General features: G+C 37.7%; 1 protein-coding gene across 2 annotated transcripts in view; it reads left to right on the forward strand.

Moving 5' to 3' along the window:
- LOC109469523 (probable cation-transporting ATPase 13A3) overlaps positions 1–12,320 on the forward strand; it is a 50,329-nt gene that overhangs the window by 10,210 nt on the left and 27,799 nt on the right. For both annotated transcript variants that reach the window (XM_019768046.1, XM_019768047.1), the window contains exons 5-12: positions 1,064–1,162; positions 4,161–4,272; positions 4,633–4,715; positions 5,252–5,323; positions 5,773–5,842; positions 7,277–7,411; positions 8,291–8,357; positions 11,468–11,599. In XM_019768046.1, coding sequence (XP_019623605.1) covers positions 1,064–1,162; positions 4,161–4,272; positions 4,633–4,715; positions 5,252–5,323; positions 5,773–5,842; positions 7,277–7,411; positions 8,291–8,357; positions 11,468–11,599 — 770 coding nt within the window. The remainder of the gene's footprint in view (positions 1–1,063; positions 1,163–4,160; positions 4,273–4,632; positions 4,716–5,251; positions 5,324–5,772; positions 5,843–7,276; positions 7,412–8,290; positions 8,358–11,467; positions 11,600–12,320) is intronic.

A 12,320-nucleotide genomic window follows, 5' to 3' on the forward strand; every position in this document is an offset into this window, starting at 1 on the left:
AATGTCCCAAACCAATTAGTCAGTGGAGGTGCAGTGTGAAAGTTCTGGAAGTGTCGGGTGAGATGCGGGCTGATTCTTTGAGATTCCTTTGATACAGTCATTTCTTTATTGTGGATGTGACATTAAATTTTACTACTGATGTTTCAGGACATCTATGGACAGTGGTGGACAGAGACGGTGGATATCATCTACATTCCTGTTGATGAATTGTAAGTTAATCTAAGTGCTATTGACATATTTTAGCTGTATACAAGCTCGAAATATGATATAGTCATCCTTTCATAACTGTTTAGTATTATTTTTTTAAGGAGATGACAGACTAAAAGGTAAAGGTAGTTCCAGATAGCCTTTTTGAGGCTTCAGGGCATGGTTTTGGAAGGCAGAGCCCATCCTCTTCATTCCACTGCCTTTTACTAACCCAACCAAAGTCAGGTACCTTTGTTTAGCCTGGATGGAATGAGGAAAGTTGTGTAAAGTTCCTCTTCCCAAGGACCAGGAACACCAGAAATGGAACTGTTACCTCTAACCTAAAACACTCGACCATTCTCTGTTCATATATGGATGTGGGTCTGGTCTAAGTCAAGGATACCCACTAAGGTTTCAAGTAACATTTGAATCAGGCAACACCCATCTACATGTACATTATTATTTTGTAATTTCTTCATGGTTCTCAGATTCCCCTGCTTATTTTTATTCTGATAAAAAAAGGATCTTCATTCACAAAACGTCATGTACAGTTATTGTACCATAGGACTCAACCCCAAGATTCTGATTATTTGGGCACCAATAGTTCAAGAATGTCCTTCAGTAGAACTGCATCTTCCTGTAATCTGAAAATTGTCAAATTAATGTTCTGAATGAAATAAGTCACTTATGTAAGACTTGATTAATAATAATTTTGTATTAATTGCTTGCAATCCCACAATGCACATTGATAAAGATTAAAGATGCGCTTGACTTAAGTATTATAAGTGAGATTAGAATCATACTTGGTGTCATGCTTAGAACAAGTCTTTTCTCCTGACAGTAAAAAAACTTTAAAATTGTTTTCCTCTTCTTCCAGCACACTTCATGTCCCAGACTGGCTTGCCCCTTATATTTATGCCTGTCCTGATTTTCATTTGGACACAAAGACTCAAACAGTTGCAGCAAAGCAGTATGGGTACAGTAGCCAGGCCCTTTCTACTTCTTTGTAATCAAGCTGTGGTCTAACAATATTAATGTTCAACCCTTTAAAGTGTTTATGTCACCCCAATATATCATTTTCTGTATTTACTGAACAATTTGGGAGTACTCACTGTCATTGCATGACACGCACATGTGCGTGTAAAAAACATATTTTTTAGTACCCTGCCACAGAGCCACTGATAACTCACTTCTGCAATTGGACAGAAACTGGAAATGACTTCAGTGCAGTATAACTCGTGTAAGCTCTCGGCAAGCCTGCACATATTGTAAGAAAAGTGGGCAAACACACTTCTCAGTGAGCCTCAGGTGTTTCTCAGGGATTCATTTGGCAGTATGCTTGATATATGTAGGTGTGTTCCTCGACTAGCAATTCTGCCACTAATTATAACAGCCTTTTTAGGTTTCTGAAGGACGAAAATATTCACAAGCAGAGGGTACAGAAAGTACATCGAACAAAAGGTCTAGGACAGAAGGAATATGATGGACACTGACCCCTTACTCCCCATACACCTGACTGCTAGCCAAAAAATAACTAAATTTGACAAACACGAATAGAACAGACAGCAAAAGTACCGAAGTAACGGGTTCCTTTCTCAGCACTCGGTATACAGAGGTGAGGTGGCTTCCGTCCTAGATCTCCAGTGCCGATGGTACGTCAACACTTGGTGTCCAGTGTCGGCGGCTTCAGCACTGGAAACTCTAAATCGGCAAATCTAACCTTGTCTTTAGAAAGGGTACCGAGATGCCGAGATACTCTTAACACTTATATTTTTGAGGTCGTACCGCCCGGGAAGCAAATTATAATTGGGACGCCAAGTTGATCGGCAGGACAATACTGCAAGGCTCAGATCCTCACATTTTTACAGACGTAGACTTGGCCTACGATAATGTACTGTACGCCGCGCGCGGGCGATGTAAGCACCAGAGGCCCGGTGCCGAAATAATTTGAGAACCCGGCTTCCAGCACCAAGAGTCACCGAGCACTGGAACGATCCAGTGAGGAATCCGTTACTTAGGGACTTCGGCACTTGCTATCCAGTGGTAAACGGTCTCCGAGCACTGGTAGCGAGTACCGAGTGGAATTCAGCGCTGGCTATCCAGTGGTGAACGGCCTCCGAGCTCTGGCAAACGAGTGCTAAGTGGAAGTTAGCACCGGAAAACGAGTGCCGAGTCAAGATTCAGCTCTGGAATTCCAGGCCTGACGGTGTTTCAGCACTGGAACAAAGCCGTTTCTGCACTAGAATTCCAGTGCGGAGCTTTCTTCCGCACAGGGCCCCGAGTTTCGACGCTACTTTCCCCGTGAGTTCCGCACTGGGCGGCCAGTGAGGAACCCGTTACTTCGGTACCCTTGTGAACAGACAACTGTTAGGAATCTACAAGACATTAGCTAAGAAATAAAACACTTTCTCTTACTGCAAGTCATACAGCATGGGCAGATCATCACGCACATGTACCTGAAAAGGGGTATGTGACATGTTTTTTTTTGTATTAAGCCTGGAATCGGCTCTTGACTTGTAGGGTTTTTTTTTACTTTTTGAACCTAAACATTTTTACAAGTCCAGAATCGGTTCAGCGAACCGGTACACAGCACTAGCAGGAGGGGGAGGAGAGTGCGTTGCAGGCAAAGATGCAAAAACTAACCATATGTTATTTTCGCTAATCAAGGGAAATATGAAACATAAAAATAGATTGTATTGCTCTAAGACTGTTTGTAAATTTTCTTCATGTGCCATATAAAATGTTTTCAATTTCAGGAATTTCCAACAGTTACTCTTAGACTTGTGTTTGTAACATGTGGAGAGAGGGAGTGGCGGGGGAGTCACTAGAAGCGCCCTGGAAGGCTAAAGCTAATGCCGAGAAAGACAACCATTTTTCTTTCGATAGTTTTCTTCTAGTTTCAAAGCTTTGCATTTTTAAGTTGTTTTTTTTTCTGCAAGTTGAAACATCATGCAAATAACACAAACTAGGAATGTCAGTTTAATTCATTATGGGTTACATAATGTTTGCAGAATCCCTCCACTGAGCCATCTGGAAAAAAATTTGTGTACCACTCTGCCAGCTGGAAAATAGTTCCAGACTGAGTAAATATAATTTTGCACATAAAGTTTTCACATTGCACCTAAAAATTTTTGCCAATTTTTGCACGTACCTGAAAAAAAGTATTTGGAGCCCTGTAACATTGTAATATTGTTAACAGGAGGTTTTCACGGTCCAGAAGTCCTGGGTATGCCAAAATGACTGCCGTGTAAATATTGCTGCGACGTAGCGCCGAGTGGTAAAATCTTATGTTTTTGTGCTTTCAATTATTAATCTTTCAATTCTTCCTACTGCAAAGCACATATACATTTTTGTACATGTAACATACATACTAGTCATATAACTAGTACTGGTGCAATTTTCAAACTGTATGCATTAACATGCCCATGCTGGAACTTGGCTCGTCTGTGCTGCTGACTTGACTTCCATGTACGGCTCGATTCTATATCAAAGGCACAGTCTCCTCTGAAAAATCCTAGAGAAATTGATCGGGATTAATTTCTCTAGGTCAACTTTAATTTCTTGTACAAACATTGTTTCCCTATCTTTGGGATTACAAATAGCTCCAAACTACTATATTGTATGATTACGTAGTCTGGATATCTGTACCCATTTTACCTACATGTACTTGTCAAGGTGACATGAACACTTTAAAAGACTGATTCAATTCAGAATACTGACCATTATTAAATGTATTAATCAAATGAATCCATTCTCATTATTAGCTAAATAAACTCTCTGTGTACAAACAACACAGTTGAGAAATCCATGATGTGATCTAGAATTTACCAAACATGACAATCCAATTCTACAGATTGAACTTTAAAGTATTGAAAGTTGTTTTCCCACACTTTCCTCCACGGAAAGCATTTTCCAGAAAACACAATTTTTTTCAATTTCTCTTTCTTTCTTGACTAAATGATTGTACTTTCTAGGTCCTTTGCACAGGTGGCAGAAGGTGTAGATTGTAATTACAAGGAAGAGGACAGAGAGGAGGAGGAGGAAGAGGAGGAGGAATCAACCAGTTTGACATCTACCAGTGATAAGGTACATGTAATGTATTTTTAGTTTGAATAGTGGACTAAACGTTTTTATTGTTACATGTAAATTACTGTATACAAAGCCAGGCAATAATTAGTTTCTTCAAGTTAATACATATCTTCTCCTAAAGCTTAAGGGCAACAAACACAATGATCTCATTGACATGACGGAATGTGCAGTTGCATTGAGTTTACATGGCATTTTCTTTCCTTTGTTACTACGTGCCACAAATGTGACCTCAATGAAAAAAAGTTAGAAACACTAACATTGCAATGGCATGTGTTCCTCAAACTCTAGTTTTTTTATATGACTTGTCTTATTACTTTTTCTTTATATCTGTGTCCATTTCATGTTTTTTTATCCCAGAAAAGACTTTGTGTGCGATTCTTTCAACACCAGCATATGCGGTACATTTGGAATTCCAGAACCAGCTGCTTCACAAAGCTCAGGTATGAGGAAGTTTGGGATTGACTCATCCATTCTGGTTGAGATGTGGTTATCCATGATTCCAAACTTATGTGACTCCTCATCTGGAGTTGTTCTTTAAAACACAACAGTATTTTGGTAAATATTGTTGGTTCTCAGATTTTTTCAGAAGAAATATGTAGAGACAAGGTGAAAAAAAAATGAATGTTAAGCTTTAAAATTTGACTCCAAATTTGAAGCGCATAAACACAGGGTTGACTGCTGTTTTTGTTAAAATTGCTCAATGTGCTTTTACATGTACATTCATGCAGAGTCCTTATTCAGTCAGCTCATTGCACAGTCAAGCAAAGCAACTGTGATTAAAAAAAGAATTGTTCCCTTGATCACTGTTGGTGCTGTAAATGTTGTAAACATGCATGTGCCATAGTAGATGTGTACAAAAAAGTCATACAATGGTATTATTTCTCTAGACTGAGCATTTGCTTAGTATAATTTATTTACATTTTTCAAAAGTTAACCTTATTTCAAATTTCAAATGTTAACTTTCTTCATATTTTAGAGGCCTTGATCAAACACCTTGCTCTTACTTCTACCAAATTGCTGGGATGAGCAGAGAGGAGCAAGACAGGAAGTATGTTATGAACAGTTCAATGCCATACATGCATGTACACTATCTACCAGTATCCACATGTGTACATGTAGTCTGATGTATTACAGTGAGAAGATTGTCAACAGCTCCAATAGTACTCACTTGTGCCAAGCATAGCTACAGTACATAATGAGATCTTTTAAAAAGTAACACATTATATTTATGGAATATACAGTGCCATGCAATGTACATATGCATGTACAGTACAGTTTTCATCTGGTATCACAGATACGTTTTTATTCTTTAAAATGTTTCTTTATAGTTTTTTGTGACTGAGTTTTGTCTTATTGTTAGTCTTTATGGGTAGTGACAGTCCCCATCCGCTATATGTATATGTAAAGTTGAAAAGGTGTGCGGGAAACGGCAATATACCTTGAATTACTCACTTGTCAACAGTTTTTTCTCAAGCCTTCATGTGCTTTTGATTACAGACGTTTGTTGTATGGCAAAAACTCAATTCATATTGAGGTCAAGAGCTATTTTAGACTCCTTATTGAAGAGGTGAGTATTATTGGTAACTCCTACATTGTAGTCTTTACTTAGGTCTTTTTTAAATATGTAATTATGTTTAACTTCATAATATTTCACTTTAGATTTCACTCCATACCATGGAATTTATTGAATACATGTATATATATTATATTCTCTCACTGGTGTTTCTGCCTTTCATTTTTTTAATTCATTTTTTTGGCACTCAAAGAGAGTGCCAAAAGCACTCAAAGAGAGTAGAGTGTCATTTATTGCAAAACGATTTTAACACTATTCTATTGTTTACATTTGTATGGTAAGGCAAATACCTCCATTTTTCATTTTGATTTGTTTATTGACCTTTAAAATTATGTTTTTTTTTATTTTCTGAACATGAATGTAAACAACATACTTGGATAAGAAATTCATTCAGACTATTCTTAGGCTCTTCACACTCCGTGTTACAAGTGACAAACTCTGTGAGACGTTTTCGTGAATGTACCTTTGTGAATGCGGCTACGCTAGATAGTGTGCCCTAACTTCAGACGCTTTCGTAATTTTGCTCTCTTCAGGCATTGATTATGAAATTAAGTTAACAAAAATAAGAATAGAATTTTTATGATATTATAGTTTTCTTTTGACAGTAAAATTGCGATTATGTGTACTTCTATTCTCACGAGAGGAGGGTTGTATCTAACGCAATCAGTCTGTGTTTCCACTGGAAACCCGGCTTACACAATCAATGTGGTCCCAGGGGAATCATGGGAAATGTAGACGACAGTGATGTTGATGTTGTTATTCACAGGTCAGTTTTCTACAAAACAAACACTCTGAGACACACATATTTACTGTTTTGCAAAGCTTTATTCCTTGTGTATGTGGCAGTTGTGTCAAATCTTGGTACAGGTCGTTTATTTCTGGGCACGAGTCGCCGCAATGAAGTGACCCTTTTTTTCAGCGCCATGCCATTGTTATGATCGGTGAAAATGACCGATATTCTCTTTTTCGACAAAACGACAAATAAATGTATTGAACTATTCTCTGCATACAAATAACAGCTGTATGCATTGACTATGTTTATTGACCTTTTTATTAGCGAAGTTAGTGGCAACAAACATGGCATACTTTTGCATAATAATAAGATCAGTAAAAAATCCGTCCGATGTTAGGGCAAGTTAGGGCACCCCCCGTTCATGGTATTCACTCAAATGTCAGAAAAACAATGAAATCATTGTTATAGTACTTTTCTCTAGAATTTAGAAATGGAACATTTTTTTCCTGCATTCTACTTATTCTGTCTTATATGGTGCACCAAAAATATTTTTTGTGCACCCAATTTTGTAGATTGGGTGCACCAGTGCACCTATTCCCAAAAATGAATTTTGAGCCCTGCATAATGTATAAATTTAGTAGACAGTCACTCCAAGTGAATTTACCAATTGTGATGTCTTTCCCATTTCTCTGTAGGTGTTGAACCCTTTCTACATGTTTCAAATCTTCAGTGTGATCCTGTGGTCATTAAATGACTACTACATTTATGCCAGCTGTATTGTTGTCATCTCTGTCATTTCTATCTCAGTGGAGCTTTATGAGATCAGAAAGGTGAGAGTTTGTATAATCTCAATATCATAACTATAAGTGAACATAATATTCCCTAATCCTATTTCTCAATGAGCACATATGTATGCACGATTAGGCCACACCAAATGTCTTGTTGGTTCTCGGATTTTTTCAGAAAAAAATTGTGACAAGGTGAAAAAACAAATGATTGTTAAACTTTTGATCAAACCAATGCATTGAGAGATGGAAAAACTGTAACAACTTGATGAAAGACATCAGTGAAAATACGAGCAATTTGGAGTTGATTCAGAACCTGAATCTGTTATTTGTTTGTTTGCAAGTCAGAAAGAAATTAAGCAGGCAAATTCCACAAGCAATTAACTAAATTGGTGTGGCCTTAATATGACTGAATTATATTGAAATGCAGTACTGATATTTTCAATTTGCTAATTATAATTGTAAATGTAACAGTTACTGTGCAACCTACTGTAATAAACATGTTCAGCCATATGAAAAGTGTAGTGCTGTTCAGAACTGCTGTACAGTTGTAGTTTTGAAGATAAAGAAAAGTGCAACTTGAGCCCTGTAATATGAGTTAGTATTTCAATAACCTTAAGTTTGCATGTAGTACTCTGAGAAAGGCGGCCAAAGCACTGAGGAACTGTCAAGTGTTTTTAAAATGATTTTATTGCACTGAGGGAATCCGAATATGCTTCTGATCACATCACAGGCTTACCTCAATCTGATATTGAGTTAATCTGATTACAAATGTTGAATCAATTTGTTTTATTCTATTTTCTGAATTTTTAATTAGATTCTTGCCAGACTACTTGAAAAGTGCTTGACCGTATTGCAAAGAACAGATTAAGCTTCAATACCAAGCCCTTATGCCAGGCTTTAAAAGGTTATCTCTGTTTTTAGCAAGCAGAATCACTGCGCGATATGGTGGCATTGGAGGCAGAGGTGTCTGTGTGGAGAGGAGACAATGGTAAGCTACACTCAAGTTAGAAGTTTTAAAACATTGTAACTCACAGAAACACCTTTTTATTGTTGTTGTTAAAACAAGTTATAACAAAATTGACAAGACTAACATTGATTTCCAAACCTCCAGCAAGTACAAAATGTACATGCATGTAATGCACAATGTTCACAGCTGACGGTTTTCAAGACGGGTTGCTGGAATTCCAGCCAGGGAAGCAGTGTTAGGTAGGGCTGCTGGAATTCCAGCCAGGGAATACCAGCCAGTGAGATGACTATGTACGTAAGTACAAATAAATGGTAAAGACTACATAACCTTGTATTATTAGTAAATACAACATGTAGGGCCGTTATGCCCAACACTAGGTGCTTAATCCAAAACAGTGTCATCTTGACACAAAAATCTCAAGTTGCATTAGAATCCATGTTTTGTCATACTGTCACCAGGTGGAGAATATGATCATCTGATAACATTAATGAAAATTTGTTTCATAAACAATGAGAAACATTTATAGTTCAATGTAAACTAGAAAAGCCGACATTTGCTTTGGAGCAAATTCAGGATGGCTTCACCACATTTCACGACATGGCAGGAAAAGAAGGAGAAATACAAGGGAGAACAATGCTTTATATTGATGTAACTATAGTATGAAGTGACATGTAACTAAGAATGCAACAGTTGGATAGCTATCCCCTACATTATTGGTTAGGATTTTTATTTGCATAATGCAAACTGTTGATTTTCAAGATAAATGATAGCGTTAATATGCCCCGCATTCCAATGCTTGAGCAGGAAAGTTTGACATACCTACCCCAAAACACTTGAATGCAGTGCCGATATGGTATGGCTATGTTAACCCAATTAAATCCCAACAGCCAATCAGCAAGAAGAATAGAGTAAAGCAGCTAATTTGGTTTAAAGATGTTAAGAATTGTCATGAAAGTTCATCTGTGTTGGTAGTTACATGTTTAAAGTTAAAACTTTTGGTCCAACACAAAAAAATTCTCTCACCTAGAGCTTTCGACCAGTCACTCTGGTCTTCCTCAGTAGACGGCAGTCTGCAACTTTAAACATGTTAAGAATTGGTTTAAAAAATAGCAAGGTATAAAATTTATAGAAATGAAGGTTTTATGACATGTTTCACCAATTTAAAACCCAAGAGACTCCTTTTCCTGGCTAATACTTCTAAAAAAACAAAGTAACTATTCCTATTATAAGTATGTGGAACCATACACAGGTGTTCATTTAGCAGTAAAGTAATTAAGGGAACAGCCAATCAGCGACCAGATCTCCAAACGGTGCACCTGCTGCCCATATTTGGTCATTGGCCCTAGTCCCAAATACTAGTATGGTCACACTCTAATCTTGGTAACACACACTGCTATTATGGTACATTACATATAACACTGCCAAAAAGTCCAAATAAAACCATTTGAAAGCCTGTATTAAGAAAATGAAGAAAAACGCCTAGGGGTATTTGGGCACTTTACCTTCATGCCAAATTTCATGTTATTTGGCCCAAAAATGAAGGAGTTGAGTCAATTTAAAGAAATGACAGAAGGAGGAGATAAAACATGAGGAAAAACAATATGTCTTCTGAACATAATGAACATCATTTGGCAAAGGCATGAGGTCTTGGAACTCTAGTTACATTTATTTCCACAATAATCATAAAACATCAGACAATCAAAAAAATCTAAGTTTTGAAGCCTGGTTACCAAACCTGCAGAGTCTCTTTTGTCCTCTCTGCAATTACATGTAGTTGTGGAGAGGACAAAAAACTCAGCTAAAAGATTTGGTAACCATACTACTGACATTTTTTATTTTATGGAGGTATGAAATCTCCCAACTCTTGCTACCAGTCTTGGAACACTTTTAGAATATCAATTTAAGCATTTTAAGAAAAAAGCTGAGTAAACATCAACAATGCTGTGGAATTTTGCTATTCCAAAACATAAAGAAAAATGTAAAATACATTTAGCACAACTAGAGGTCGGAGATCTCATGTCTTCGTCAGAGGTACATTGTTCTAGAGAAATGAACATGTGTATTCTTTACTCTTTTTAATAATCAATTTGGTCTAAAGTACAAAAGAATCTCTGTACTCTTGTTTATACTACAGAACACCCTGAAAGGGTTCGCCACAGATTTTACAGACGCGCCGTCACCCATGTTAGACCCCCACCCTACGTTATTTGATTTTGGACTGTTACTGGAAAAAAACTTACAAGAAATTCTTCTTACTGTATTATGATGAAAGTGTCACGACAGTGTCGCAAAATATAATTAGAGAAGATGTGATAAAGGAAAGAATCAGAACAGGGTCGACTACTGCTGTTTTGTTAATTTATCTTTACGACGAATAGAAGACTTGTTTCTTGTGACACTGCGTTCTTTTATTCAACTTGTGTGACTTGTGTCATAACATTTGTATTTCTACAGTAACTGTTAGTATATTCCAAATTCCATCTCCTTTTTCAGCCCTTCATATTTTTATTGCGCTTTCACATTAAATTTAAGGTCTCCAGTGGAGATCATCCATAGCAATTACTTGGTGTGGCCGTAGAAAATAACCTGTCACATGTCCAACCTATCCTCCCCCTGCTGAACGTATAGTACAATCCCTCAATGTAACGTCATTAAATTTTTGATCCCATCCCATTATGGGGTTCCCCGCTATATCCAGCTGTCGGCTGTCTCCAAGCAGAGGTGGTGGGGGAACTTCTAAACACAAAAGGTCCGCTACAGTGACAATGAAACCCCCAACAAAGCCCATTAACAAACTTAACCTTGGTCCCAACAATAGTAATCTGTCTACCAAAAATTATAAACAACATTTTACAAATACTTGAGTTATTTTGCGAACAAGCCACAAACACAAAAGGTGCACTAACATGACGCACGAACCCCCACGAAGCCGAAACTTGCACTTGACTTCGGCCTCAACAATGGTAATCTGCCTGCCAAAAATCATGGACGTCGAATTATGCCTGAGTTATATCGCAAAATCCGCAGTTCCCACAATGCGGCGAGACAATTTGATAGTCCTTCTGACGAAGACAATTATGTGTAGTCAAGCAAAAGAATAACCTGGCAGTTTCTTTGTCCAAATGTTGCAGTGTATGAGGCTATTCCTGGTCAGGAGTTGGTGCCGGGAGATGTCATCAGTATCCCTCCATATGGCACCATGATGTCATGTGATGCAGTCCTTATTACAGGCAACTGTATTGTCAATGAGAGCATGCTTACAGGTAAGGAGTCTATTTATCCCATCACACACTGTATTGCATGATTATTGTGTTGATCAAACATTGCCTTGTTTATTTACATGTATTTCCCTTTGGCTTTAATTTACATGTACATTTGTACACTTGTAACAAAGATACATGTGTATACAGCTAAATTTGGTGTGGGTAACAAAATTAATGTTACAGTAGCTCATGCAGGGTGGTGGGTTGCTGGGATTTTGGAATAGTGCATTGTGGAATGTAATGCCTTCATTCTCACTTTGGGGTCCTTTGGAATTTTTTGCCGGGGCGTGCCCCGGCTTAGTGCCGGTTTAATACGGTCAATGTTCAGTCAGTGTTTGGTTGGTTCGATGGTGAAAGCAATGCAGAAGCCATTTATACTGACTGCTATGCCATGCCATGTGGTTTTCGCTAAATACAGCACTTAAATAAAAAAAAATAAGATGACTTCACAATAAATTCTGAAACTTTCTGTAGTAACAGTCTCATCTAGTGACATACCATTGATCGAAGTATAAACGTCAATACGTTTGATACTTACTCTTTTTAAAGACGGGCTTTCATGCTTCAATCATAATTCGTTCATCCTGTGCTCGGACCTGCAATTTTCTTGGATCACTATGTATACTATGTTGGTTAGGCAGTCAAATGTTTACGGAAACAGATGGCTCAGTCAGTAGAGACGCTGTGCTGGTATTGCATGTGGCGGGGTTTGGACATAGAG

The sequence above is a fragment of the Branchiostoma belcheri genome, unplaced genomic scaffold (assembly GCF_001625305.1).
Source record: "Branchiostoma belcheri isolate BF01 breed outbred unplaced genomic scaffold, Haploidv18h27 scaffold206, whole genome shotgun sequence".
NCBI classification, from domain to species: domain Eukaryota; kingdom Metazoa; phylum Chordata; class Leptocardii; order Amphioxiformes; family Branchiostomatidae; genus Branchiostoma; species Branchiostoma belcheri.